We start from the raw sequence: 27,249 nt of genomic DNA, 5'->3' as shown, positions 1-27,249 counted from the left end.
TAAGGCAGGGACCACACCTGTTCAACTCACTGCTATTCCCAAGGCTTAGTACAGCCCATGCCACAAAGCAGATACTCATAGATATTCATCTAATTAAGGAGATTGTTGGGATCCAGACTTAAGTTCAAAGCCTCCATTCAAAGACAGTAGTAAAGGATGCTCTTCTCTCAAGTAACTTGTTTTCTGATTTAGCAATGTATCTGGTGCTAAATAAAGTCAAGTGCATTTCTAAGGCAAAGGTGAATCGGGCTGGGGTAGTTCAGTCCCACATTGATCAAGATTTATCCGAAATGTGGTTTTGTTTTAAAAGATGATTTTCACAGATTCCAAATATGCATCTCAATATCATTCACTCTTCAAAAGTGGTGAGAAAGTTCTATGTTCTGAAAGGTCACAATGGGTAAAGAAAGTCAGGGAAGGCTAGAGTTTTAAATTCTGCCATCTGTGAGAAGTGGGATTTGGAGGGTCAAAGTGGAGGAAGAGGGTCCTTCCAGATAGGCAGTTTGGATGAGAGGTTGGGGACAGGGCATGGGGAGGCTGACTGCCAGGAAGTCAGTGTTAGCAAAGGGCAAAGGCAATACATCATCAAAGAGGGAGTGGGGTTAGTTGATGGAGGGGTAACTTAGGAGACCTGAGACCTGTGTTCTAACCTAGATCTACCATATACTGGCGTGTGTAACTCAGGCAAATAACCTAAATTCATCAAGCCAAAGGTTCTTAATTTGTAAAATGAGCACAATCTTACATACTGAGATTATGTTAGAATTACATGAGATTGCGCATAAAGCACTTCCTAGTGGGCTTCCCTGGTGGCTCAGCTGCTATAGAATCCACCGGCAATGCAGGAGACCTGAGTTTGACCCCTGGGTTGGGAAGATCCCTGGAGAAAAGAACGGCTACCCACTCCAGTATTCTGGCCTGGAGAATTCCATGGATTGTGTAGTCCATGGGGTCACAAAGAGTCAGACACGACTGAGCAACTGTCTCTTTCACAGTGAAGTTAAACTCTTGGCTAAAGGTTAGTAATGTGTCAATCATTGGGCTGAGAGAGGAAATACTTTTTCTGAAGAAATTGGCCAATGCTTTATCCTTCGTCATTGTGGTTTATGAACTTTCTCTATATTCACAACATGAAAAGTAGAGAGGAAATTCTGTTTTGAACGAGGGCTAGACTAGTATCTAAAGAAAGAAAAATGAAGAAATGCAATCCTAGGGGGTGGGAAAGCCCCAAGGGAGGGTAAGGGAGGGACATTTTCCAATTCCCATCCAATGTTGCCATTGTTAGTAAGACCACAAAGAAGATGGATGGGGGTGGCAGACATGAGGTCACAGGAAGAGGGGACTATGAGAAAGGAAAGGTGAGATGGGGAAAAGACTAGGGAAAAGTTAGGCCAGGTATTTCAGACCCTTCCAGAAAGAGCTCCAGAGCCAGAGAATATACATCCTAGTCTATGCTCTGGTATATGAAAAGGTTTCAGATTGGTGCTATATCAAAAGAAAGCAAGAGACAAACTCTCATTCACTAAAAAGGTAGGAAATATCAAGATATTGGGCAAAGACAGAGCACAGACTTTAGAGTCAGACAAATCTGAGTTCAGTGGACATGAACTTGAGCAAACTCCAGGAGACAGAGGAGGACAGGGAAGCTTAGCATGCTTCAATCCAAGGGATCACAGAGAGTCAGACATGACTTAGCAATTCAACAACAACAACAGACTTGAGTTCCTTACTTATCTTAGGAACTTCATCAAGATACCTGTTTATGTGAATAAGAAAAGTTAGTCTTTCCTTGTAGATGTGGGTAGGAGAATTAAATGAGATAATATATGTAAAAGGATCTAACGCATAGTGAATGCTCAATCAACTAATCTGTGCTGGTTCAGGAAGAAGAAAGCACATGGTTAAATGCAAGAAACAATTGTTTGGTTCACATCCCAGCCCTACAATTTACTTGTTGTGTGACTAGAGTAAGATTTTTAACCACTTGGGGCCTCACCTTATTGCATCTATATAATGGGTATAAGAAGATCTATCTCTCAGGATTTTTATGGGCATTAAATGACATGATATTTATAGCCCTTAGCATAGTACCTGGCTCATATTAAATGCTCTAAATAAATGTGTTAGATACTATCATTGAAAGATAATCAAAAGCTGTACATGCAGTAAGCTTAACATAAAAAAATTTCTACATGAGAGATCCACTGTGGGTTATTTATTTATTTATTTGTTTTTGGAGAAGGGGAAAGTAAGACATAAAAGGCAGAGTACGTGCACAGAACTGTAAGATACATGTCCCCATGACAGAAATAAAGAAGGCAGAGATTCCCTGAGGGGGGAATTCATGGACATTTATGGTCACGTTATTCTGATTGGCTGAGGGGATCAGCAGGCTTCTAGCCAGTTTTCTTTCCATTCACGGAAATAAAAGTTCAGTGTGTTTGAAAATGAACTAAGTTTATTCCCCCTTATTTTTCTTGATAGGAAGGATTTATTTATGTAGTCAGAGAAGGCTTGTTTCTGCTAAGTGAAAATTTGGCCTAGGGAGTATAATAATAAGCTAAATGGAAACTGGATAAAAATATGTTTATTATGACATTATTTAATTTGTTGATATCCCTACATTCCCTACCTAATACCATGAAAGAAATCCTCAAATAATAATACAGTTGGTCAAAATGTTAAAAGTGGGGTCATCTTGTCTGTATCTGTATGAGCTGGATCAATGGCTAGTTTCTCTGAGCTGGTTACCTTGACAACCCAAGGCTCCTCTCCAGATGTGCCATCCACATCAGGGGTGTGCATATGAGAAATGCAGAATCTCTTGCTTCTCTTCAGACCTACTACATCAAACCCTGAACTTTAATAAAATCACCAGGTGATTTATCTCTATATTAAGATTTGGAAAGCACTGAGAATGTGGAGTTATGGCCACATAATCTTAATCATTACAGTCATCACTTCAATCCAATTAACATGGACAAGAGCTATGATAATTAGGAGTGAGTGGATATAAACAGCAACATTTCTTACCTGATACATTTGCTCGGTGCAATAAAGAGTTCCCTTACCTCGTGAAATCTTAGGAAATAAACCTGTAATTTAAGAAAATAAAACGATTAAAGTATGACAGTAATCAACCAGAAACCATGTGCTCAACAGAACAACAAAACAATCAGGTTCTGTACTTCCTTAGAGTAGATTCAGCCTGGATTTTAGAACTTCACCTCAGCCACTTTATAACCAGGTGACTTTGGGTAAGCTGCTGCAACAAGTTTCTTATATCTGAAACGAGATGCTAACGGAACCTACTTCATGGACCTACAGGATCTACTTTAAGTTACGAGGCTTAAATGAGTTAGTATGAATGCAAAGAACACACAAATGTCTGTGTCAAGATTAGTTATTATTAAGCATTAGACATTTTAATATTATCAGATATTATTATGAATAATGCCTTAGTTTTGTTGGATTTCACAGTTCCTTTTCTCTTTAAACAATTCTTCCCAACATATTTCCATGGTTTAAATTAAAATAAATTTGAAGAAAAACCTTAAAGAGTATTGATAAGCCCCTTGGATGACTTGGAATTTCCAAGACTTTACAGCCAGGTGAGTGGAAGATGCTTGCTTTGGGTCTTTGCTCAGTCCCAGCCTCTCCAAAGTGCAGCAGACTCATAACCACTACAACACGGGAGAGAGTCTTCTAAAGAACCATCCTTCCCAGAGGGTGGTGTGTGTATAGGAGAAGAGGATGCTTAGAAATTTAAAACTATTTTAAATAGTTTATCTATGACATCCTTCCTTTTTGGGCACGTCTCATTATGGGTTTGAACAACTTGATCATAATCATTGAGGCATACCACAAAGCAAGTTACTAAGATCTTTGTTTTTCGTCAATACCCGTTTGATAGACTTGAACCAGCAAAGGAACTATGGACATGGCATGAACTGGGCATGTAATTTACATTTGGTTCTTAATGAAACCTTTGGGCCAGTCTAAGTAGTCAAGTCACATATGAAGAGATCTGATCAGAGCCAACAACAGATGATCATGGGATCAAAAAATCTGAGCCAATGATTTCTTTTTAGTTCTTTTCCAGAAAGTTTAAAATATACCTTCCTACGTGGAGAAGCCGAGATGAGGGGCTGCAGGCCATGCTTATGCTCTCCAACCTAGTGAAGAAGGAAAAGCAGTACAGGTAAGTAAAAGGACACTGATGGTGATAACTTTGGGACCAGCCCATGTATGTTGTCACCCATAAAAGGTGCTAGCAATCCAAGAGGTTTTGAGAGGACATTTGCACACCGCAAAAGTTAAATCAAGTTGCAAAATACAAGACCGGCTCCCAAGCAAAGCATTACGCTGAAAGTGCTTAGATTTACCAGGTGAGAAAATTGAGGCTGAGAGGTTAAATATTATGCAAAGCTTCCCACAGCTAGTGAAGGAACTGAACTAGGATTTAAATCCATGGGCATTTGATCTATATTTCTATCTTTGTGCAAGTACCATACTGTCTTGATGACTGTGGCTTTGTAGTAGAGCCTGAAGTCAGGCAGGTTGATTCCTCCAATTCCACTCTTCTTTCTCAAGATTGCTTTGGCTATTCGAGGTTTCTTATATTTCCATACAAATTGTGAAATGATTTGTTCTAGTTCTGTGAAAAATACCATTGGTAGCTTGATAGGGATTGCACTGAATCTATAGATTGCTTTGGGTAGTATACTCATTTTCACTATATTAATTCTTCCAATCCATGAACACGGTATATTTCTCCATCTGTTTGTGTCCTCTTTGATTTCTTTCATCAGTGTTTTATAGTTTTCTATATATAAGTCTTTTGTTTCTTTAGGTAGATATATTCCTAAGTATTTTATTCTTTTTGTTGCAATGGTGAATGGTATTGTTTCCTTAATTTCTCTGTTTTCTCATTATTGGAGTATAGGAATGCAAGAGATTTCTGTGTGTTAATTTTATATCCTGCAACTTTACTATATTCATTGATTAGCTCTAGTAATTTTCTGGTAGAATCTTTAGGGTTTTCTATGTAGAGGATCATGTCATCTGCAAACAGTGAGAGTTTCACTTCTTCTTTTCCTATCTGTATTCCTTTTATTTCTTTTTCCCCTCTGATTGCTCTGGCCAAAACTTCTAAAACTATGTTGAATAGTAGTGGTGAAAGTGGGCATCCTTGCCTTGTTCCTGACTTTAGGGGAAATGCTTTCAATTTTTCACCACTGAGGATAATGTTTGCTGTGGGTTTGTCATATATAGCTTTTATTATGTTGAGGTATGTTCCTTCTATTCCTGCTTTCTGGAAGGTTTTTATCATAAATGGATGTCGAATTTTGTCAAAGGCTTTTTCTGCATCTATTGAGATAATCATATGGTTTTTATCTTTCAATTTGTTAATGTGGTGTATTACATTGATTGATTTGCGGATGTTAAAGAAACCTGGCATTCCTGGGATAAAGCCCACTTGGTCATGATGTATGATGTTTTTAATATGATGTTGGATTCTGTTTGCTAGAATTTTATTAAGGATTTTTGCATCTATGTTCATCGGTGATATTGGCCTGTAGTTTTCTTTTTTTGTGACATCTTTGTCTGGTTTTGGAATTAGGGTATGGTGGCCTCATAGAATGAGTTTGGAAGTTTACCATCTTCTGCAATTTTCTGGAAGAGTTTGAGTAGGATAGGTGTTAGTTCTTCTCTAAATTTTTGGTAGAATTCCGCTGTGAAGCCATCTGGTCCTGGGCTTTTGTTTGCTGGAAGATTTCTGATTACAGTTTCGATTTCCGTGCTTGTGATGGGTCTGTTAAGATCTTCTATTTCTTCCTGGTTCAGTTTTGGAAAGTTATACTTTTCTAAGAATTTGTCCATTTCTTCCAAGTTGTCCATTTTATTCACATATAGCTGTTGGTAGTAGTCTCTTATGATCCTTTGTATTTCTATAGAAAGCCCAGAGATAAACCCACGCACCTATGGACACCTTATCTTTGACAAAGGAGGCAAGAATATACAATGGAGAAAAGACAATCTCTTTAACAAGTGGTGCTGGGAAAACTGGTCAACCACTTGTAAAAGAATGAAACTAGAACACTTCCTAACACCATACACGAAAATAAACTCAAAATGGATTAAAGATCTAAACGTAAGACCAGAAACTATAAAACTCCTAGAGGAAAACATAGGCAAAACACTCTCCGACATAAATCACAGCAGGATCCTCCATGACCCACCTCCCAGAATATTGGAAATAAAAGCAAAAATAAACAAATGAGACCTCATTAAAATTAAAAGCTTTTGCACAACAAAGGAAACTATAAGCAAGGTGAAAAGACAGCCTTCAGAATGGGAGAAAATAATAGCAAATTAAGCAACAGACAAACAATTAATCTCAAAAATATACAAGCAACTCTTGTAGCTGAGTTCCAGAAAAATAAACGACCCAATCAAAAAATGGGCCAAAGAACTAAACAGACATTTCTCCAAAGAAGACATACAGATGGCTAACAAACACATGAAAAGATGCTCAACATCACTCATTATTACAGAAATGCAAATCAAAACCACAATGAGGTACCATTTCACACCAGTCAGAATGGCTGCTATCCAAAAGTCTACAAGCAATAAATGCTGGAGAGGGTGTGGAGAAAAGGGAACCCTCTTACACTGTTAGTGGGAATGCAAACTAGTACAGCCACTATGGAAAACAGTGTGGAGATTCCTTAAAAAACTGGGAATAGAACTGCCATATGACCCAGCAATCCCACTGCTGGGCATACACACTGAGGAAACCAGAATTGAAAGAGACGCGTGTACCCCAATGTTCATCGCAGCACTGTTTACAATAGCCAGGACATGGAAGCAACCTAGATGTCCATCAGCAGACGAATGGATAAGGAAGCTGTGGTACATATACACAATGGAATATTACTCAGCCATTAAAAAAAATACATTTGAATCGGTTCTATTGAGATGGATGAAACTGGAGCCCATTATACAGAGTGAAGTAAGCCAGAAAGAAAAACAACAATACAGTATACTAATGCATATATATGGAATTTGAAAGATGGTAACGATAACCCTATATGCGAGACAGAATAAGAGACACAGATGCATAGAACAGTATTATGGACTCTGAGGGAGAAGGTGAGGGTGGGACGTTCTGGGAGAATAGCATTGAAACATGTATATTATCATATGTGAAACAGAACACCATTCCATGTTCAATGCATGAGACAAATGCTCAGGGCTGGGGCAATGGGATGACCCAGAGGGATGGGATGGGGAGGGAGGTGGGAGGGGGGTCCAGGAAGGGGAACACATGTAAACCCATGGCTGATTCATGTCAATGTATGGCAAAAACTACTACAATATTGTAAAGTAATTAGCCCCCAACTAAAATAAATACATTTATTTTAAAAAAAAAATAAATAAATCCATGGGCCTATCCTCCTCACTCTTCTGTATTAGTTGACGAAGGCCACCTTCTGCAGAAAACCATCTACGTCCTCTTCGTGTGCTCTGTGCTCTAAATTAGCCTACTGTTCCCCTCTCCTCTCTTTCCTAATACCTTACTCCGCATTCTGTCTCTAGCTTTACAAGACTCTCTGTAACCCTCTTTTATCTCTCATCCGTCATCTCCCTTGAGCTGTCACTTAGCCTGTTCTAACGGGAAAGGCTTGGGCCTTGGCACAGGGTTTCCCCCAATCTCATCCTTCCATCACTAGGTGCGGCTTAAGAGGCAATGACTGCCCCTAACTCCATGCTGCTCGGACATCTCAGATGTTGATATTACCCAGGTTTGCTGGTCTTTTTTCTGGTGGTCATTTTCAAGGCAGAGAGGAAGGCTAAAACTTTCATCCCTTACGTCAACCTTTTCAGTATCCTTACCACTGGTGGTTTGGGAAACATTTTTAGTGATATGAAGGCAACTATTTTGTTTCAATAGTTATTTTTGCAGATACTTTCTATCTTTGGTAATGAATGCTGATTTTCCATTTACGTTTACAATGTAATGCTTTTTTTTTAAAATATCTATAACATCTATTTTTTAATTTATTTTTTAATTGGAGTATAATTGCTTTATAATGTTGTGTTGGTTTCTCCTGTACAACAACATGAATCAGCTATACTTATACATAAGTCCCCTCCTTCTTGAGCATTCCTCCCACCCCACCCCTATCCCACCCCTCTTGGAGAGCCCAACTAAACTCCCTGTGCTATACAGCAACTTCCCAGTAGCCGTCTATCTTACACATGGTAGTATATGTATGTCAATCCTGATCTCCTAATTCATCACACACACATACACACCGTCGCTGTGTCCATAAGTCCATTCTCTACATCGTCTTTGTACAGAGAGAAGTAAATCAGAAAGAGAAAAACAAATACCATGTATTGACACATATATATGGAAGGTAGAAAAGTTGGTACTGATGACTCTATCTGCAGGGCAGGAATACAATGTAATATGTTATTTTAAAAATAAATTACTTAAGAAACAATGCAAGTTGACTTTATATAATATATATATATATATATATGTTAAATGAAAGTACAAGTGGACCGCAGAAATAGCAAAAGGTAGACTGAGGCTTAAGAAATATTGCCTCAAGATAAGCCTTAAATCTCATCTGCCCCAGATTAGCTCTTCTTGAAAAGTGGCCCCTATCTTTTCATGTGTGGTTTGGAACACCTTGGATGGGCCCACTTCTGGTGTGTGGATTCATAGAAAATCTGCGCTTTCAGGGCACTCAGGGAAGGAGTGTCCAACTGGATTACAAAACCAGGACCTACAAAAGAACTGTTTTCTTCAACTACTTGCTGCTCAGAGTACACTCTGCATCTTAACCACTAGTCTTTAGGGACTTCCCTGTTGGCTCAATGGTTAAGAATCCATCTGCCAATGCAAGAGATGAGAGTTAAATCCCTGGGTCGGGAAGATCCCCTGGAGAAAGAAATAGCATCCCATTCCAGTATTCTTGCCTAGGAAATCCCATGGACAGAGGAACCTGGTGGGCTATAGCCCATGGGGTCACAAAGAGTCAGACACAACTTAGCAACTGAGCATGCACACAGGGAACTAAGATCCTACATGCTTTATATTTACTGAGCCTGCATGCCGCAACTACTAAGCTGTCTCTGGAGTCCGTGTGCTGCAACTGGAGAAGCCTGCATGCTGCAAAAAAGATCCTGTGGGCTGCAACTGAAGACCTGACTCTATCAGTTCAGTTCAGTCGCTCAGTCGTGTCCGACTCTCTGCGACCCCATGAATCGCAGCACGCCAGGCCTCCCTGTCCATCACCAACTCCCGGAGTCCACCCAAACCCATGTCCATTGAGTCGGTGATGCCATCCAACCATCTCATCCTCTGTCGTCCCCTTCTCCTCCTGCCCCCAGTCCTTCCCAGCATTAGGGTCTTTTCCACTGAGTCAACTCTTCGCATCAGGTGGCCAAAGTATTGGAGTTTCAGCTTCAACATCAGTCCTTCCAATGAATACGCAGGACTGATCTCCTTTAGGATGGACTGGTTGGATCTTCTTGCAGTCCAAGGGACTCTCAAGAGTCTTTTCCAACAAATCAGTCAATAAATATTAAACAAATACATGCTCTTTAATCCACTGTCTTTTTCAAGTTCTTGCTCAAGAGGTAGGATGATATATCAGGTTTCAAGGCAGAAGACATTGGGAGATTGAGGAACTTGCTCCATATCCCAGTGGCCAAGCTTTCCAGCCTCTGTCTGCCAGGCTCCAAGTATTTTCCTTGGGCTGTACCTTCGGGCCATGATCACACTCATACAGGAAGTATTCACAGGAAAGCGGTTGTAAGCTACTAAACTTGTCTTTCTTTCCACCTGAACTGTGACCCCAATTAGCAACCTGTCCTGTGACCACACCTCATTTAGGAAGAGCAATGATAAAGTAGTATTTATTGAATGTGCTAGGGGCTTTGTAAACATTGTGTCTTTAATCCAGGAAGAATGTTCTCATGTAGATGAAAATGTCTAGATAATCAGTTCACAGATTCTCTTTTCTTTCTTCCATTTCCCAAGAACCCAAATATATTTTTACTGATGAATCAAAACCTTGTTCAAGTTGCTTCATCGGTTGGCTGAAGTGGTATCTGGCACCCTCTAGTGACAGAAAGATTCTTTGGTAGAAGTGACATTCCTAGATCTTCAGCCATCTTTACAGGCTTGTTTAAGACCATCCATCGTCCTTACTGAAACTGTAACAGTCTATTTGTAACAACTGATTTTGACAACAGAGAATTTCTTATGCCGATTATAAGCTCTGATGACCTACTTGTTCAGTCTCTTTTTAGCTGTAAGACTGTGGCTTAAGCAAACATTGAGACTGTATTGAGCTGGGTAACTGTGGGTAGTCTAATTTTCGATTTCAGGACTAAGTCGATTCCGGACTCAGGCGACACTATCAGGCTTGGCCCTTCAGTGTGGTTTCTTCTCATTGTGGGTTGACTCTGCCTTCAGCTCTGGCAGGAGCAACCTCATCAGTTCTGAACCGCAAATATTTCCACTTCAAATACAGTGGAAAAAAGAAAAAGAGCTCGTGTCCCACTGTTTCCTGGAAAGCTCACAACAGAATGTGATGTGCTGGTTGCATTAGCCAAGTGGGGTTCCTTGTCTTCCTCTCCCCCTCTTTACATACACACACAGACTCTGGGATTGGTGTCACTGCCGCTGCGATGATTAATCATATGTGTCACCTTGACTAGGCCACAGGATCCAAAGATTTGGTACTTTTCCAGGTGTTTCTAGGTGTATTTCTTAGATGGGACGGATATTTAAATCAGGAGACTTTGAGTAAAGCAGTTGCCCTCCATGTATGGGTGGGCCTCATCCCATCAGTTGAAGGCCCTAAGAAAAGGACTGACCTCTCTTGAAAGACAGGGAATTTTGCCAGCAGATGGCCTTTGCAAATCTCCCTTGGGTCTCCAGCCTACTAGCCTATCTGGCACATTTTGGACTTGTCAGCCTACATAATCACATAAAACAATCCCTTACAACACATCTTTCTCTCTCTGTGTGTTTATATATAGGTCTACGTAAAAATAGATAGATAGATATAGCTATATAAATCTTGGTATCTATGGCTAATCTGTATGTATCCTATTGGCTTTGTTTTTCTAGATAACCCTGACTAATGCAACCACGTCAATAGCTAAGAAGACAGAAGAGGAACAAAGGCAACTTGGAAGATGTTGTTACCAGGAAGAAGGGGAGAAGATGTAGAATAAAGAATCATGAATGTACACTACAAATGGGGATTATTAAAATCAATTTGCTGCTATTTAGTAAGAGAAATTTTGTTGATAAAAATTTTAAAACATTAGGGGATAAGAAATAAAAAGCCTTGGTAGTAAAAGGGTATAGGGGATTTTCTTCCTCCCAGCTTTTTAAAATAAGTAGACATATGTTTAAATGTTATTCAGAATGAAATGTTCAATGGCAAGGATTTCTTTAGAGTAGAGGCAGTAGGCTTTAACTTACATGGTGTGGTTTGATTAAAATCAGAATGGTTGTCCAAAGTGTCTCCCACACCTGGTAGAGTGCCTGAAACTCTATTATTAAAATTGTATGTCTTTGCCCTTGAAGGCCTGTAAAAATGTGTTGTTAAAATTAACTGTTAAAGATGTCTGAACTGTTTCTTCCAGAACACCAGCATTCATAAGGTGTTCATTCAGTAGGTGTTCTTCAAAGAACTCCATAAAGAAGACAAAGAAGGCTGGGGAACAGTATAGATCACAGTCCCCTCTTAGACAGTCAGAATGCATATTAGCATATTGAGGGCTCAGAGAACTCTTAGATTAGGAGACCTGTTTAAATTAACCCAGAATTTTCTAAAATCATTTGATCATGGAACACATTTCTTCCCACAAAGTACCTATTACTATTTCATTAAACTTAAGGGTTAGGTGTGTGTGTGGGGTGGGGGAGGTTTGAGGGGAGTTAGAAAGAGCAAGGACTCAGGAGCAAGAATATCTAAGTTTAATTCCTGGATCTACTATTTACTAACTAATCAAACTGTCAATGTTGCTTAAACTTTTTCGGCTACAATTCTTTATAAAGTAAATATAATAATTAGCCATCTCACCGGGCTAAAATGGCAAATATTAGGTAAGGAAGAACCATTTGTGAAAGTTGTTGACTTAGATTCACTCTCAAGAGATGCTGATTTCGTCAATTGTCTCGCTCTCCTCCCCTCCTTCCTCTCTCCTTTCTTGCCTTTCTTCTTATGATTTTTTTATTTCAATAAACTTCTAATTTCAGAATAGTTTTAGATTTACAGAAAAGTTGCAAAGATAATACAGAGTTTCCATATGCCAGCCCCTCTACACCCCTTCCCCCAACCTTTCACCATTCACCTCTTTCTGTGTCTGTTTTGGGTTGCGAACTGTAGGAGCAGGACTGGCCAGCTAGGATCTTCTTCATAGCACTAACAATCTGCTGGGCAGTGAAGCTGGGGACAGGTAAATCCACACCTGTAAGACAGGACCATGAGTGCAGAGCAGAAAACAATGAGAGGGAAAGCATTTAGGAGGAAAGCATTTAGCTCCTAAGCTTGAGATGGGAGCCAGGAAGATCTCCCAGACGAAAATGTCTTGAAAATGTCTTCAGAGAGGAATCTGGATGGATGAGGAATGAGCCAGGCAAAGGGAGGGAAAGGAGAGTGTTCCTAATGGGATACAGCCAACAGGGAAGATGGACAACAGAGTGCATGCAGGTGCAGAGCTTAGTGGAGGATGCCAGAGAAATACTTACCATTTCACCGGTTCCCAGCTTACCAACTACTTTCAGAATCACGCTCATGAAGGATGTCATTATACAAACCTTCTTCTGTAAAACTGTTGCAAAACTGGCTAACCGGACAGATCAACTTTTCCAAAACAATAGTGACTTCGAGCTGTTAACTAAAGCACTAAAGTATACTTTTTTTTAATGAAGAAAATTGGCCAGGAAATAATGAGTAACAAAGGAGGGAAAGTAATTGTAAGCTTTTAATCACATAGCTGGAGCTGTGTGATTTGTCTTAGGAGTTAGCTTTGTACTCATCGTGAGAATAAAATATAAAGGGTCCTCCCTCTTGGGAATCTCCCACAGCACAACGTCTGAACCTCTTCCTTGGAGAACTGCCACTACAGACGCTAGTCCGGGGTTCCTGTGAGCCTCTAACGTCGCCACCACGGCACACGGAGCTGAGCCAACGCTGGGTCTGCTCTGAGAATCCCAGCAGTCAGCCGAGGCTCCTGCTCTGAGCAAGACGTGTGCTCTCTGCACTTCAGTCCTCCCCAGCCTCCCCAGCTGAAAGTGCAGAAGAGTTTAGAAAGGACATGGGGCCCGTTCTCAGGATCCTCACCTGAACCCGAGCATGCCAGTCGACTGCGGAAATGTCCCAACAGGGAATGCTCGCTTGGGCAACAAACGCTGGCTCTTTCCCCGCTCCCCGTTCAACACCCCTCCCCACCCCCAACTCCAGGCGCAGGGTTGCAGAATCAAAGGCGCCCTCCCCTACCCGGGCGTTCCCCAGCTAAGCTTCCTCCTCCAACCCCCACCCCCTGGCTCCGGGGACGTTTCTTTTGGTCTTTTCAAATGAGCCACCAACAGGTGTTCAGACACGCTGCTGGAGAAAGAGGAAAGCGTCCCGAGAGTAACCGTGAGTGAGCGCCCGGGGCGGGCCCGGGAGGGGAGCACTCTCCCAGGCCGGCTGAAGCACTGAGAGGGGCCAGTCGGGGCTCACTTCTCACCGGGTGCGTAACCCGCCCTGGTGCCAGTTGGAAAGGCTCCTTCACTTCGGCGATTGCTCCACAGCCATGTCCGGGACCTGGGTTCTCTTGTCACTGGTGAGTCGTCTCTGCCCCGTCGAGGGCCTCTCCCAGCTCGGCCACTGGGCGGGCGCGGAGCGCGGGACGCGCTCTGGGGGCGGCCGGGGGGATGCGCGCGTGGGCGGCAGACTTGGTCCGCCGTTGCCGGGCTAGCTCCGCGTGACTGCTAGGACTTCTCTTGCGGGCGAGGTCGCAGGAAACCAGGGCTCGTTTTTCTTGGGGCTGGATGCGAAGCTGCGAGCCCGCGAGGCAGGCGGAACATCTCTGGGTGCTCCCTGGAAACGCGGTTTGCGGCCCCGAGGGGATGAGCAGGGGGCTGGCCGGCGCCGGGGACGTGTGGGGGTCGCTGCAGGGAGAGCCCCGTCTGAGGCAGGAAAGGGTCTTCTGGACAAGTCCTTGCATGTCTCGCTAAGGCTGTGCTATGAACGTGTGAGCCCCGGGGCGGTGAGAACTTGCACTCTCGAAATTGATAATACAAGTTTTTCCAACACTTCCCAACTTTAGGGAATAAATCAGTCTCGAGGCAGTTGTTACACCAGAGGCTTTGAACCGGACCTTTTCTTTCTTGAAGACGTTATCTTGGGGCTGAATGCTCCTTAAAGAGACTTGTTTACCTTTTTACAGCCACACAGAAAAAGAAACTGGTTTGTTTCCCTTCCGGGAATCCCTCTCCTTGAGAGTGTGAGTCACTATCTCAGGTTTGCCCTTTTTTTCTCTCTCTCTTCCGTTTTTTTTTTTTTTTGTTTTGTTTAAATCTTTCATTGCTTGCTGGACTCCGGGGCGGGAGGTAACCCTGGCCGCGTTGCTCAGGCGGTGGTACCTGCTGCCACCGCGCAGGCGCTCTGCAGCCGGTACTTGGCCTAGAAGCCTAAGCCGCACCCACCTCTTTTGGAGAGTCGCTACCTCAGATTATCCCGGCTTGGTGATGGCTGTTCGAAGACCCTGGCCTCGAGGGGTTAATTTGAGTTCCGAACTCTGAAAGTGGATTCTTATTTGCTGGGCCTCATCAACGTGCCAGGCAGTGTGATAGGAATGTTTATGAGTGTGATCTCAGTTCTCGCAGCAGCTGCGCGGTATCTCCATCTTACAGATGGGAAAATGGGGTTCAGACAGCTTATGTAAGTCGAGTCCGAACAGTAAGAGGCAGGACTGAATTTAAATCCAATTTAGATCCCATTCCAAAGCCTGGGGGGTGGGGGTGGGGGTGTCAACCACACCTATGTCCAGATGATACCAAGAGTTGAAAAGGAAAAAAAAAAAAAATCGATGTCTGGAACCGTCTTATGGTTGGAAAAAAAATTCTCCCTGGTCCTTTTGGAAGTAATGTACGATATTTGGGCTCCTTTAGAAATTTTCTTTGAGAAAATTTGAGATTCAAAGTTGGGAAACCATTTATACAACCTCAGATCACATTCTTCCTTAACATGAACCACTGCCTTATTGCAGTCTTGGTTGCTTTGACAATCTCAGAGTTCTTGGAACAACAATTCTAACAACTGTAGCAAAATTATCAAAGCCCAGAGCTACACTTTACTTTTATAATAATACTATAGCGTCTCTACCAGGGGTGCCTGTTTAAAGCACCAAGGAAACTGCTTTTCTGAAAGAATGCACATGTATTCATACACACATATGTGCAAATGCAGACTTACATTTATTTGTATATACATATTATAATATCTATGATATATATTAAACATATTTATTATTGTTGTATGATATAGAGCCTCAGAAGTGAATGTTTATTGAATAAAATGTGTTAATACAGATGTGTAGAAAGAAAAAAATCTGATATAACCGTATCACCTAGATAGGCCTGTTTACATTTTGTAGTATATCCTCTATTTCCCTTTTCTACTATGACTCTTCAGTTTAGTTACACAGAATCCTGCCCTGCCCCCATCACGGGCGCAGCATCATATCTCTATTTTAAAAAAGTTTCCACACCATTATGTCACTTTGTGTGTCTCTAGAAAATGCTTGTTTTTATGACTTAGCACTTAGTGAGGCTTACTTACTAGTCCCAAATAAATTAAACCAATTAAACCGGGGTGTGAGTGCTGACTACATGGAACACAGAAGCAAATTTGGTTGAGTCATGTCAGTGGACTGGAAGTGGATGGGAGGGAGCGGCCATGCTTTCTTTTTGCCTCTTTCTTTCTCTAGTCCTCTCATCTCCAGTGTGATCTATCATCAGCAAATATCCCATCCTTTACCTTTTTGCTTCTCTTTCCTTCTTTCTTCCCTGTTGAAGTTAGTTTTCTCTCTCTTAGTTTCTGGGTGTCATTTGGATACAGAAGAAAAGGCAAAGTTACTTTAGAAATTTGTGTGAGAAATAGCTGTAAGCACTGCTGCTGCTTCTTTTAATAGCACATAGTTCTGATAGCTTTTGTTTTGTACTATTTAGGTCTATGGTTAGGCAATTACTAGATAGCCATTTTCCTGTCCTTTATTTCTTAGAGTTTTCGGAATTATGGGCAAAGGAAAGGAGAGGGCAGCTGAAAAAGAAACCGGTGTATTTAAAGTAATCATACAGGAGAGTTTTGAGGAGAAAATAAAGGACAGTTGTTTAATTTGTAATTTAATAATTTTTCCATAAACCAGGCTAAGAAGCAAAAAATAGGTTGCTGTGTGTTTCTATTGTTGTTTTGAGCAGGTTTTCCTTATCTCATGGCGGACTTGAAAATTCTGTTGAATAAAATAATATTATGCAATGTAATTTAAAACATTAACAACCAGGATGTAAAAACACACATTGATAAAAGATGACAAGATTGGGAGGCAAAAATGAAATTGATACGTGAAGATACTCAGGGCCTTCACTGCTAGCTTCAATTAGATGAATGAAAACTCTTCTATTGCCCACCTCCATAATACAAGTACCACCCTTAGTGGCAAAACTCGAGTTTAATTTAGCAAAGAAGCTTTTATTCTTGCACTGAGTTTACAGAAGGAGAAAAGTGAGATAGAGGCAAAAAGGACTCAGGATTTTGATGTTGTCACTAAGTAAGTTTCTTTGGAACACGGAACAAATAATTTACTTCTAAATAGTTCCTTAAAGTGGAAGTGTCAGCATTTCAAAGGAAACTCTCTGAAGGCTACTAGCACTATACCACAACTGCTAAGGAGTAATCACTTTCTAAGAGATGATCAAAAACCTGAATAAGGAAATCCCCCACTTGAAAACCCCTAATGAGTTAAGTGCCTTTTGGTAAATTACCTTGGGTTCCAAAAGTCCCTTAAATGAGCACATGTTTTGTAATAGGTAGTAAAGACTTACTGACTTATGATGAAAAGTAATAATATAAAGGTAATAACATGTATAGCTTGTTACCAAAAAATTATTTGCAGAATCATTGAAAGTACCTTAATGGACAGTAGTGTATTCTTTTTGCTATGTGTGTGTATCTTTTTACAAAAGTGGGAAAACAGCATTTAACTACTTAATAAGTCCTTTCATTTCCTGGAAGACCTTTGCTTTTAAATGAAATAGATAAAATGAATAAATAAATAAACAAAAATGATATAAAGTAGTGTATCTTTTGCTTTGTATGTAATTGGATTCCTAACACCAATTGAGTATGTTCCATTCAGTCTTAAACAGGAACAAATAATTCAAATGTACTTGCCTACTTTTATTTTCTTTGATGTGAGAGTATGAGTAGTAAGACGCGAATTAGAAAGTTGATCATTGTAAGACTGTTAACTTCACCTTCCTCAGAAGGAAGTGGGCTGGTTCTCCTCTTTGATCACAGTTCCCTTCTTGATTTGGAATGAGCTTTTGTGCAACTGAACCATCCCCATCTATGGACCACTTGGAAACAGGAGCCATGGCTCTATTGGACATCTGGCTAGAGACCCACTAAGTGGGGGGGTGATAGAACTTTTGTATGAAATTATGCATTTTGATTAAGGCTAGTCTTATAAATTAGCAATCTGACTACAAACTCATTCGGTGGATGTACTCAGCCCAGCAAAGCAAGCAAACCTACTCTATATAGGTATTAAGCTGTGAACTGGGATAAACTTGGGAAATTAGAATAAACTTTTTTTGGCGTCATTAATGTCAGGCTGTCCTATAGTCAAGTGATGCTACATTGTAGATTTAGTCACCTCTGTGTTCTGGGACACCATAAAAATATAACCTGTGAGAAACGTCAATACTTTTGATTTCTGACATCAGAGATCTTGGAAAAGAGAGAGAGAGAGAAAATGAACTCAGAACATGTGGCATAAGGTTCCCACCCCTTGCTGAGGTTTGAGCTTTGGTTTTTAGCCATCTTCACAAAAGGATCCTTTGTACCTAATGGACTGTTTTTTCATATGAATGTCTGTCTTAGGTGTGATTTCAAAAATTGGGCTTACATTGCTCCAGACTATGTTTTTGTTTTTTAATATTTATTTATTTAGCTGCACTGGGTCTTAGCTGCAGCATGCAAGATCTTTAGTTGGAGCCTGTGGGATATAGTTCCCTGACCCAGGATCAAGCCCAGGCCCCTTGCATTGGGAGCATGGAGTCTTAGCCACTGGACCACAAGGGAAGTCCCCACCCCAGACTGTATTATGTCTATGCTGCATTGTCTTCACACATACAGAATGTATATAGGCAGGTATGTATTTTTAATATTAGTTGCCCCATTTAAATGTTGGAGGATTTTGGTTTCTCTTGAAAGATGAAAGGTCTGGACCCACATGCCACCTGGTCCCCAGCCTCCTGGATCAGAAGGCTGCCCCTTGGGTCCAGGTGTGCCTCTTCATTTTGACAGCCCCGCCTACACTTTGTTGTCTGTTCCACCTGGATGCTTTACTCCTGTGACCCCTCTGGGCATTTGAGAATTCTTGGGTTCTGGTTTAGGACTCGGTAATCCTCCCATTTCCTCCACCAAAGATGACTTCTCTTCTTTTCAGGCTTATTTTTAGAAGGGTCATTATTTCTCCATGAAAAGTCAAATTCTGATTGGCAAGTGCAGAGCACAGAGGCTGTTGGTCTGTAATACTCTTCTCACATGTAAATGTACTCATCTGCTAAGCTCAGATTTGGCTTCCTCCAGCCCTCAAGACCTTCCCAAGTCTTCAGCTGGGAGGAGCAGCAAAATAACCAGGGTTATTAGATACTAAATAACAAGGTTGAGCATAATCATGAGGAGGCCCCATTCTCAGAGATCCTGATTCTGTAGGTCTGTGTTGGGACTGAAGCATTTCTTATTTTTAATGTATCACTGTGTATGTGTGTGCTCAGTTTTGTCCAACTCTTTGTGACCCCATGGACTGTAGCCCACCAGGCTCCTCTGTCCTTGGAATTTCCCAGGCAAGAATACTGGAGTGGGTTGCCATATCCCTCTACAGGGGATCTTCCTGACCCAGGGATCGAACCCACATCTCTGTGTCTCCTGCATTTCAGGTGGATTCTTTACCCACTGAGCCGTTGAGGAAACCATCGCTGCATGATTCTAATGTTTTTCAGGGTTTTGAGGACAATTTTTCTAACTCTAGCACAAAACCCCAAATCTAATCCCAAATAGAATTCTCTAGGTTTCCTCATTTTATTTTATTTATGACTTGATTCAGTCAGCAGTCTAACCAATCACTTACTCTACTGACTTTACTATCTCTCTCCTGGTCTTCCCAGAAACCAGCCTTAAGAAAGAATGAAGACCTTACTGGAAGAAGATTACCTTGTGTGTTTTTATTTACACACAAAAAATAAGAATGAATGAAATCTTCACTTATCTCTTTAATACTGAAAATTTTCTGTGTTTAGAAAATTTAGAATACTTGTTTTTATTTCAGTTTTTTAGTAATACACCTACTACAAAATGCCATCACTATTAATATTATCTGACTTTCTATACAAATATATTAGAGATGCATTGAACAGTCAGAAATGGTGGAGTATTAATGGTTTTTTAGAAGTTCTTTTTCCTAAAGTGTTGATAAGTAACTAAAAGTCTGAAAAGGGAATGACCAATACTAGTCTGTTGTTATAGTTGTGTCCTAGACAGTAGGGGACAGTGAGATTTCAGCTTCCTAGTGGAGGTCTGTAGGACTGGGAAGTTCAGGTTCCTACTGGCCCCTGAGGATTCCAGTTCTGAAGACCATTTTCAGTCTCTAGTCTGTTTAGCACAGTGATGGTTGAAGATGGAAAATCCTAATGCTCAGCTGCGAGGGATTCCCAAATGTGTGTGCACCACGGACTTCCCTCAAATAGAGACTCTGAGGGAATCAAGAGATGGTGGTGTGGGCTGCTGTACTCACTTCCTGTGGCTGCTGTAACAAAGCACCGCAGACTGGGTGGCTTAAACAACAGAAATGTATTTTCTCTCAGTTCTGGAGGCTAGACGTCTGAGATCAAGATGGCGACAAGTTTGGCTCCTTCTGAAGACCCCGAGGTAACGATCTTTTCCATGCTTCTCTCCTTGGCTTGTGAATGGCCTACTTTCCCTGTGTCCTCATATCCTCTTCCCCTTGTCTCTGTGCCCAAATTTCCTCCTCTGAGAGGGACACCAGTCATATTGGATTAGGGTGCACCCAATGACCTAATTTTAATTTCCTCTTTAAAGACTCTGTCTCTAAATGCGGTGACATTCTGGGTTACTTGGGGTTAAGAATTCAACAGAAGAATTTGGAGGTGAGGGAGAGACAACTCAGCCCATAAGAGTCTGACTCTCTTGATCCAGCTGTATGACATGGACCAGTCACCCGACCACCAGTTTGGGGCATAGCTTCTTCTAACAGATGAAGGGCTTGGGTTGGTTATCTCTAAAACTCATCCCCATGATTGCTGCAGAGCTTGTAGTCAGTCTTGAGTATGTGCTCAGTATCAAAAATTCTCACTGACCGTTCTAAGCATCTGTCTTCTTATTCTTGTCATTAGAAGGACTGCCATTTTTCACCCTCCGACACCTTTTTTTTTCTCCTCTGCTTTTAGAAATTCTTTTCCTATTGCTTTGAACTTAACTGAGAACAGAAAAAAAGGTGATTGTTTTTTTAAACTTCCTTTTCAAACCCTGGCTCATCTCTTAGGGCTAATTGCCACACTGATTCTTTGAAGTAACCCTAATGGGATTCTCAGTTTCTTCCAGTAGTTTGTTTAATTCAGTCACTGTGAGGCTACTCTATTTGTAATTGCTATGTTAGATCTTGAGTATTTACAATTCCTGGGAAAACATGGTGAGCTTGTCAAAGGGGAGTGATATGCCTCACGGGTGGTCATCGATTTCTGGATCTAGCCCTTCCTGCTTTGTTTCTTCTATGTAGTAACTGAGTTGGCTCTGAAAAGTGATCCACAATATGATGCAATTAATTAATATAAAGTCAACTGTCATCTGATACAAGGGACAAACTCTCATGTCAGCCTGTTTTTGAGAGTTTCAAAGGGAGCAAATGCAAAGATCAATGGTAGGCTAGAAGGACTCCTGGTTCCTAGCTATTCATTGTAAATCCCCGCCCCCACAAGGGTCTCACAGTGCCTTTGATGGCTGTGCTCAGAAATTCACCACCCAGATGGGAGGAAGGGAAACCCAAACTCCCCTTCTTTTCAAGATGCAGATCAGGGCCAGGAAGTTTCCCCTTCCCTGCCAGTGAGAACCCCAGCCAGGATAGCCCTGCCACAGTTTTCCCAGACTAGAGGGCTTAGGATGGACTTCTGGTTTTCAGAAAGTTCCTGCTAACTTCTTCCACCCTCAACATGCATTTGCTTTGAAGGTTCATTGTAAAATTAACACTCAGGCATCTTGCCCACAATTGTCTGAAAACAAACTGCGTTGTTTCCATGCCTAAATGGAAAAAGCAATTAGGAAACTGATTTATAAACCAGAAGCAGAGTCCAGATTTGTGCCAGAGGTGCTGAGTCTTCCCTTAGCCCGTCCTAACGGGGGTTATCCAATGAGTCATTTCACATACTCTGTTCAGCTTCCTCAGCTATAGTATAAGAAAGTAATAATTCCTCATGTGTAGGTTTATTGTGGCGACCATGAGGTGATATATATGAATGAACTTCATAAAACGCCAGGCAAATGTCAAGGGAGGTAAATGACTCTAGGGTTTGGTTTCCTGACAACACTTTCATGAATGATTCAGAAGGACGCTATCCACTCCTCCTAATGACATTTTGGTCATAATATTCTCCTCACTTAGGGTGCTAGATGTGAATTGCCACTTCAGTGTCAGAACTCTCAGGATTCTGAATTTAAGAGATTGTAATATTTTTATGTGCCATTTCTCAAAATGAATTTCACCAGATTTTAGGCTTTATGCTGTTAAAGCATCTACTGGGCATGCTAAATAACAAATCTTACCTTTCTTCATCATTTCATAAGAAATTTTCTGATTTGCAGAAAATATTAAAATCTTATAGATAAGGAAAGACTCAAGAAGATCCATTTTTTAAATCTATGTGGAAATTGAGCAGATGGTTACATGGTCCCTTTCTGCTTTGATGTTTCAGGATTCTAAAGGTTGCAGCATCTGTGGTTATGATTGGCTGTATGATCCCACTACACTATGTCTTTAATAGTCAACATGTTAATTACCTGTGTGGTTCAGGAGACATTGATCTTTATCTCTGTTAATACCTAACTGCTAATAATATTTTTGCTGAGGACCTCAGGTATGTCCCCATTTGGGCTAAGCCAAGTTCCTTTGGGTGTGACTTGCCTGGAAAGCCCTTTTCAGCTAATCATCTACTTACAACAAGTCAGTTTTCTTATTCAGTGGCCTTCACAGACAACTCTTCCTAAAAGAGCACTGCCTCACACCTCAAACTCTCCATGCCCCCTGAGCTTGCTTGCCTTATTCCTTTAAATAGTCCTTATTCCTCCTGGTTATGTTGCCTATTTCTTTGTTTCTTCATCATTTCCCTCCATGTGATGCCTAATATTATTTGTCTACATGACTGGACCATGGCACCCAGATATTTGTTCAAACAGTACTCTGGATATTTCTGAGTAGAAGGTTTTGTTTGTTTGCTTTGTATGAGTTGAACATTTAAGGTGCTAAACTTTGAGTAAATTAGATACCTTCTGTAATGTGTGTGGATCTAATTCAATCAGTTGAAGGCCTTAGTAGAATGAAGACTGAGACCCCCTAAGGAAGAAAGAATTCTGCCAAACTGCCTTTTAACTTCAGCTGCTACTCTCCAACATACTGACCTACCCCATCAGCAGAATCTGGACTTGCCAACCCTTTACAGTTGTGTGAGCCAATTCCTGAAAATCAATCAATCTCTCTCTCTTAATACACACACACACACACACACACACACACTCACTCACACTCATTACTGGGCCTGTTTCTCTTGAGAAGCCTAACTAATACACTTCATTTACGTATAAATGCTATAAGAGCTGAGTCTTTATCTGTATACTGCTCTGTTCCTGGAGGAGTCTGTCTGGCACATAGCAGGTACTCAACTGGAGAAGGAAACGGCAGCCCACTCCAGTATGTTTGCCTGGGAAATCCCATGGACAGAGGATCCTGATAGGCTATAGTCCATGGGGTCACAAACAATCGGACATGGCTGAGTGACTAAACAGCATCAAAGGTACTCAGCAAAGTATTTGCTCGTTTAAATAATTGATTAATGTATCAGCTAATATTATTCCCAGCAGAATCTAAAACTGAGGTCCTTTTGACTTTTTAATCTTTGTTACGATGATTAATTTTATTCCTTTTTTCCCCATTTGGTTATCATTTTCCTTAGTTTATCTGCTTTTCAAATCTTTTCTGGCCTTTTCAGCTTTTTTGAAAAACAATTTTTGAGCATTCTGATCATTTAGTTCTTTGTGGGTTTCCTGCCTTGTCACAATTAAAAACACCTCAGTTTCTGCCAGGAAAGTTTGGGTTAAATCTTTGCATATTGCAAACTTGAGCTAATATAAAAACTTAAAAAAATGCAAACTGTGGAAACTGCTTACATCGTATCATGTAACAGTTAGAATATGCTCTTTAGACTCATCTTTCTTTTTTTAATACTTGACATAATTCTTTGATGCCGAAGTAAGTAGGAAATGTTTCCAGAAATTGAACTCTCTGAAGCTGGTGTGATCAAATATGAGGTGAGTTTGGTGCCGGTGTCTGCTTCATGGCCAATGATATGTATGTCTTTCACTGTTCTACTCCAAGGTTCACATTTCTCAAATTCTTAATGTATTTTGGACAGTGTCTTTTGATTTCCAGTCAAAAACTTCAAAACTAAAATGAAATGTATTAGCAAGCACATTTCTTTCAGACAGTTCCAGAAAGTTGAGTATATGCACAGTGTTTTTAGAAATAACACTAATATAACAATTCATAAATATAAAATGTGCTGCTCCTCTGAGCACGTGATCATTTATATCAGAAATTGTGGACCTGTTCATAATACTGTCACATGATTACTGAATGAAATTAGCATACCAAGGAAGATGGGCCCTATAGCTACAGGGTATACACACACACTACTGTGTATCAACTTTGAACACCTTTGAGTTGTCAGTTTTGACTAGTCCAATTTTGACTCAAATCTCGTTGAGTTTAAATCTGTGGCATTTTCTTCAGTTTCTGGTGAGAAACCAGAATTGAAAGAGGAGAGCAAGTAGTATCTCACTGTTAACTCCCCTTTCCAGGCCATGAGGTGGCTGATAACAGAAAGAAATTGCTCCTACTCAGTTTGGTTGCTTAGATTCAGTTTTCCATTATCTGCTGTAGAAGGGGCTTACTGATTTCTTCTAGCTACAAAGATTTGTATGCTTGTGCAAGAATTTTCATGTGCTGGCAATGTCTGGAATGTTATATGGTTAGTATATTTAATTCCTGACTGTCACATAAAGCAAAGTTTGTGATAGAATAAGGATCCTAAAACGTGAGTGATTTTCATTTGAAAGCCCTTCCCATCTTAACAGTGAATGCTTTGGTGTGATTTCAATCACATTATTTCCTAAAGTGTCCAATTCAGCTACTGTTCGTTAGCTATTGATTCTATGATTTAGAAGAGAGACTAATATTAACAAGATGATCTTCTGTAGAGAAGGTAAGAATTGGGGAACTGTCATCTTGAAAAGAGAAATTGATACTGATAAATATCTTTAGTTCAGAGCTGCTTTAGAAAAAGACCATAGATTCAAATGTGTTTTAAAAAGTAAAAGTCAGGCAAATATAATGTTAAAAAATTCCCAAATGATTAATATATTACAAATAACACGCCCCTGTGCAAGTCTGCTTTTGGAAATGTAACATTCATTTTCGATGATGATCAGTGTTACGCAGCTCTGTATTCACAGAACCTGGCACAGAGTAGGTGCTAAAGAAATGTCTGTTGGGTTGAAAAGGCAGTGGTTTGATAGTGAAGCTAACACACTGAGGCATAATTCCTCTGATCTGTTTACCAGCTCCTTACTCTTTAAATAGAATCGTTGACATAGAAAAAGTAAGCTACATTTTATGGTGAGTTGGGTGTAGCAGGAAAAACACTGTAATATGAGTAAGGTGACTTAGACAAGTCCTAGCTCTCTGCTTTTTGTTCATGAGTGACCCTGGATAAGTCGAGTATTTTCTTGATATTTTGGTGTGATTTTTCCTCCTGGAGTCTGGATGTTAGTAATGGGTTTTTGTTTATTTATTTTTAAAATATTTTTCTTCCTTTCTTTCTTTGACTGGGCTGGGTCTTAGTTGCAACATGTGAATCTTTGTTGCTGCACACAGACTCTCTCTCTAGTTATAGCACGGGGGCTCCAGACAGAGCTTGTGGGCTTCAGTAGTTGTGGCACGTGGGCTTAGTTGCTCCATGGCATGTGGGATCTTAGTTTCTCCAACTAGGGATCGAATCCATGTCCTCTGCATTGCAAGGTGGATTCTTAAGCACTGGACTACCAGGGAAGTCCCTGGAAATGCGTTTTTAAATCAGCCATCCCAAAAGGAAAAGATGGCAACCACAGCTCCCTCATCCTTCCTTCCTTGGAGATCCCATGATATCTTGTGACTTAGAGGGGAATACAGGCTTTGGTGACAAAGGAGGAAGGGCTAAAAGGGAAGATTTGGGGACTCCTGTGACAGTGATTTACACACAAAGAATATTTAGTTTCCTTAACCCAGAAGATGCCCTGAAGTAGAAAAAATAATGTATGCCGTGAAGAATGTGAAAGATGACCTCGAGGGAAAAAACCTCAAGTTCAAAATGGTTGTTTTGAAATTTCATGTTTTTTCCCGGTCTGCTATGTTGTCCCTTGCTGGAACTTCATGATAATAGCGATAATAATAAATAATAATAATATTGCTTACCAGACACCTATTTGTTGTGTGTCTGGAATTGTGCTAAGAGCTTTAAACACATTATTTATCACACCAAACCTGTAAGAAGAGATTATTTCCACCTTACAGATAACAAAACAGACTTGGAAAATTTAAGTGACTTTTCCCTCAATCACGTGGCTGGTAAGTGGGAGCCATGACTTTTGAGGCCAGAGCTACCATCTGTGATGCTGTTTCTCGGATGGTTTGGAGAACCCGAGGTTTGGACTGTTACGTGGTTGACCTGCTCCTTTTTTGGAGATGGGTCAGTGGAAGGATGGAGCCTACGTCAATCTGTGTGCAGCAAATAAAACAGCCATTTGGGGTGAGTTAACACCTTTTTACCAAGTTGCTTAGCTCAGAAGTCAGTAAAATTCTCTTCATGCTTTACTTTTACAGATATTTATCTCTGTTTCTGGACCACTGTCTAAAGGTGAAAATGCCCACATGGGTGGTATCAACTCTGAGGTGCTGAAATTGAGTAAGAATATTACTGAAGAGAGTTCCTGCCAAGAAGGCCTACATCGTGAGCACCAATTTTGTTGTCAGCCTTGTCCTCCTGGTATGTTATACACACACAAACAAAAAAAATCCAGTAATCAGAGTGAAAATCAGGGTGAGGAGTAGCATGTAGTAATAATGAAGAGAGTGTTTTTATAGCATTTAGTTCTCCTGCATTATGGCATGATTGAAAAGAAAAATGTGACATTATTTTCCCAAGACTAGCTTAATGTTTTAAATTTATTTACTTTTTAATTGAAGGATAATTGCTTTACAGAGTTTTGTTGCTTTCTGCCAAACATCAACATGAATCAGCCATAAGTGTACATATGTCCCCTCCGTCTTGAACCTCCTTCCCGCCTTCCTTCCCATCCCACCCCTCTAGGTTGTTACAGAGCCCCTGTTTGAGTTCCCTGAGATACACAGCAAATTCCTGTTGGCTCTCTATTTTAAATATGGTAATGTAAGTTTCCATGTTACTCTTTCCATACATCTCACCTTCTCCTCCCCTCTCCCCATGTCCATAAATCTATTCTCTATGTCTGTTTCTCCATTGCTGCCTTGCTAATAAATTCATCAGCACCATCTTTCTAGATTCCATATATATTCATTAGTATATGATATTTATCTTTC

The 27,249-nt window shown here is 40.7% G+C and overlaps 2 protein-coding genes and 1 long non-coding RNA gene across 28 annotated transcripts in view; 2 read left to right on the top strand and 1 right to left on the bottom strand.

The window, feature by feature from the left end:
* The window catches only part of ACTA2 (actin alpha 2, smooth muscle), a 54,794-nt gene extending 40,299 nt beyond the window's left edge, over positions 1-14,495 (bottom strand). For 4 of the 25 annotated variants that reach the window (XM_081556234.1, XM_081556298.1, XM_081556194.1 and 1 more), the window contains exons 1-4: positions 13,386-13,497; positions 12,394-12,510; positions 4,119-4,175; positions 3,072-3,095 (exon numbers count right to left, since the gene is read on the bottom strand). Coding sequence is in view for 4 of the 25 variants with exons in the window: in XM_081556169.1 (XP_081412295.1) it covers positions 3,034-3,042 (9 nt within the window). In the remaining 21 variants the exon portion in view is untranslated. Of the gene's footprint in view, positions 1-3,033; positions 3,096-4,118; positions 4,176-12,393; positions 12,511-12,790; positions 13,303-13,385; positions 13,498-13,773 lie in introns of those variants that run through there. The other 21 variants (XM_081556258.1, XM_081556169.1, XM_081556308.1 and 18 more) reach the window with 11 other exon arrangements.
* LOC145532080 (uncharacterized) lies at positions 394-11,318 on the top strand. Its single transcript, XR_014072974.1, has 3 exons — positions 394-1,018; positions 4,092-4,201; positions 11,159-11,318. It is a non-coding gene; the product is annotated as an uncharacterized LOC145532080 (long non-coding RNA).
* Positions 13,602-27,249, top strand: part of FAS (Fas cell surface death receptor) — a 30,240-nt gene continuing 16,592 nt past the window's right edge. For both annotated transcript variants that reach the window (XM_081556399.1, XM_081556391.1), the window contains exons 1-2: positions 13,602-13,869; positions 26,515-26,677. In XM_081556399.1, coding sequence (XP_081412525.1) covers positions 13,840-13,869; positions 26,515-26,677 — 193 coding nt within the window. In that variant the 5' untranslated portion in view covers positions 13,602-13,839. The remainder of the gene's footprint in view (positions 13,870-26,514; positions 26,678-27,249) is intronic.

Source organism: Giraffa tippelskirchi, chromosome 2 (genome assembly GCF_054371585.1).
Source record: "Giraffa tippelskirchi isolate mGirTip1 chromosome 2, T2T-mGirTip1v1.2.pri, whole genome shotgun sequence".
NCBI lineage: Eukaryota > Metazoa > Chordata > Mammalia > Artiodactyla > Giraffidae > Giraffa > Giraffa tippelskirchi.
Note: the sequence above shows the minus strand (reverse complement) of the source record. Positions and strands in the feature narration are given on the sequence as shown.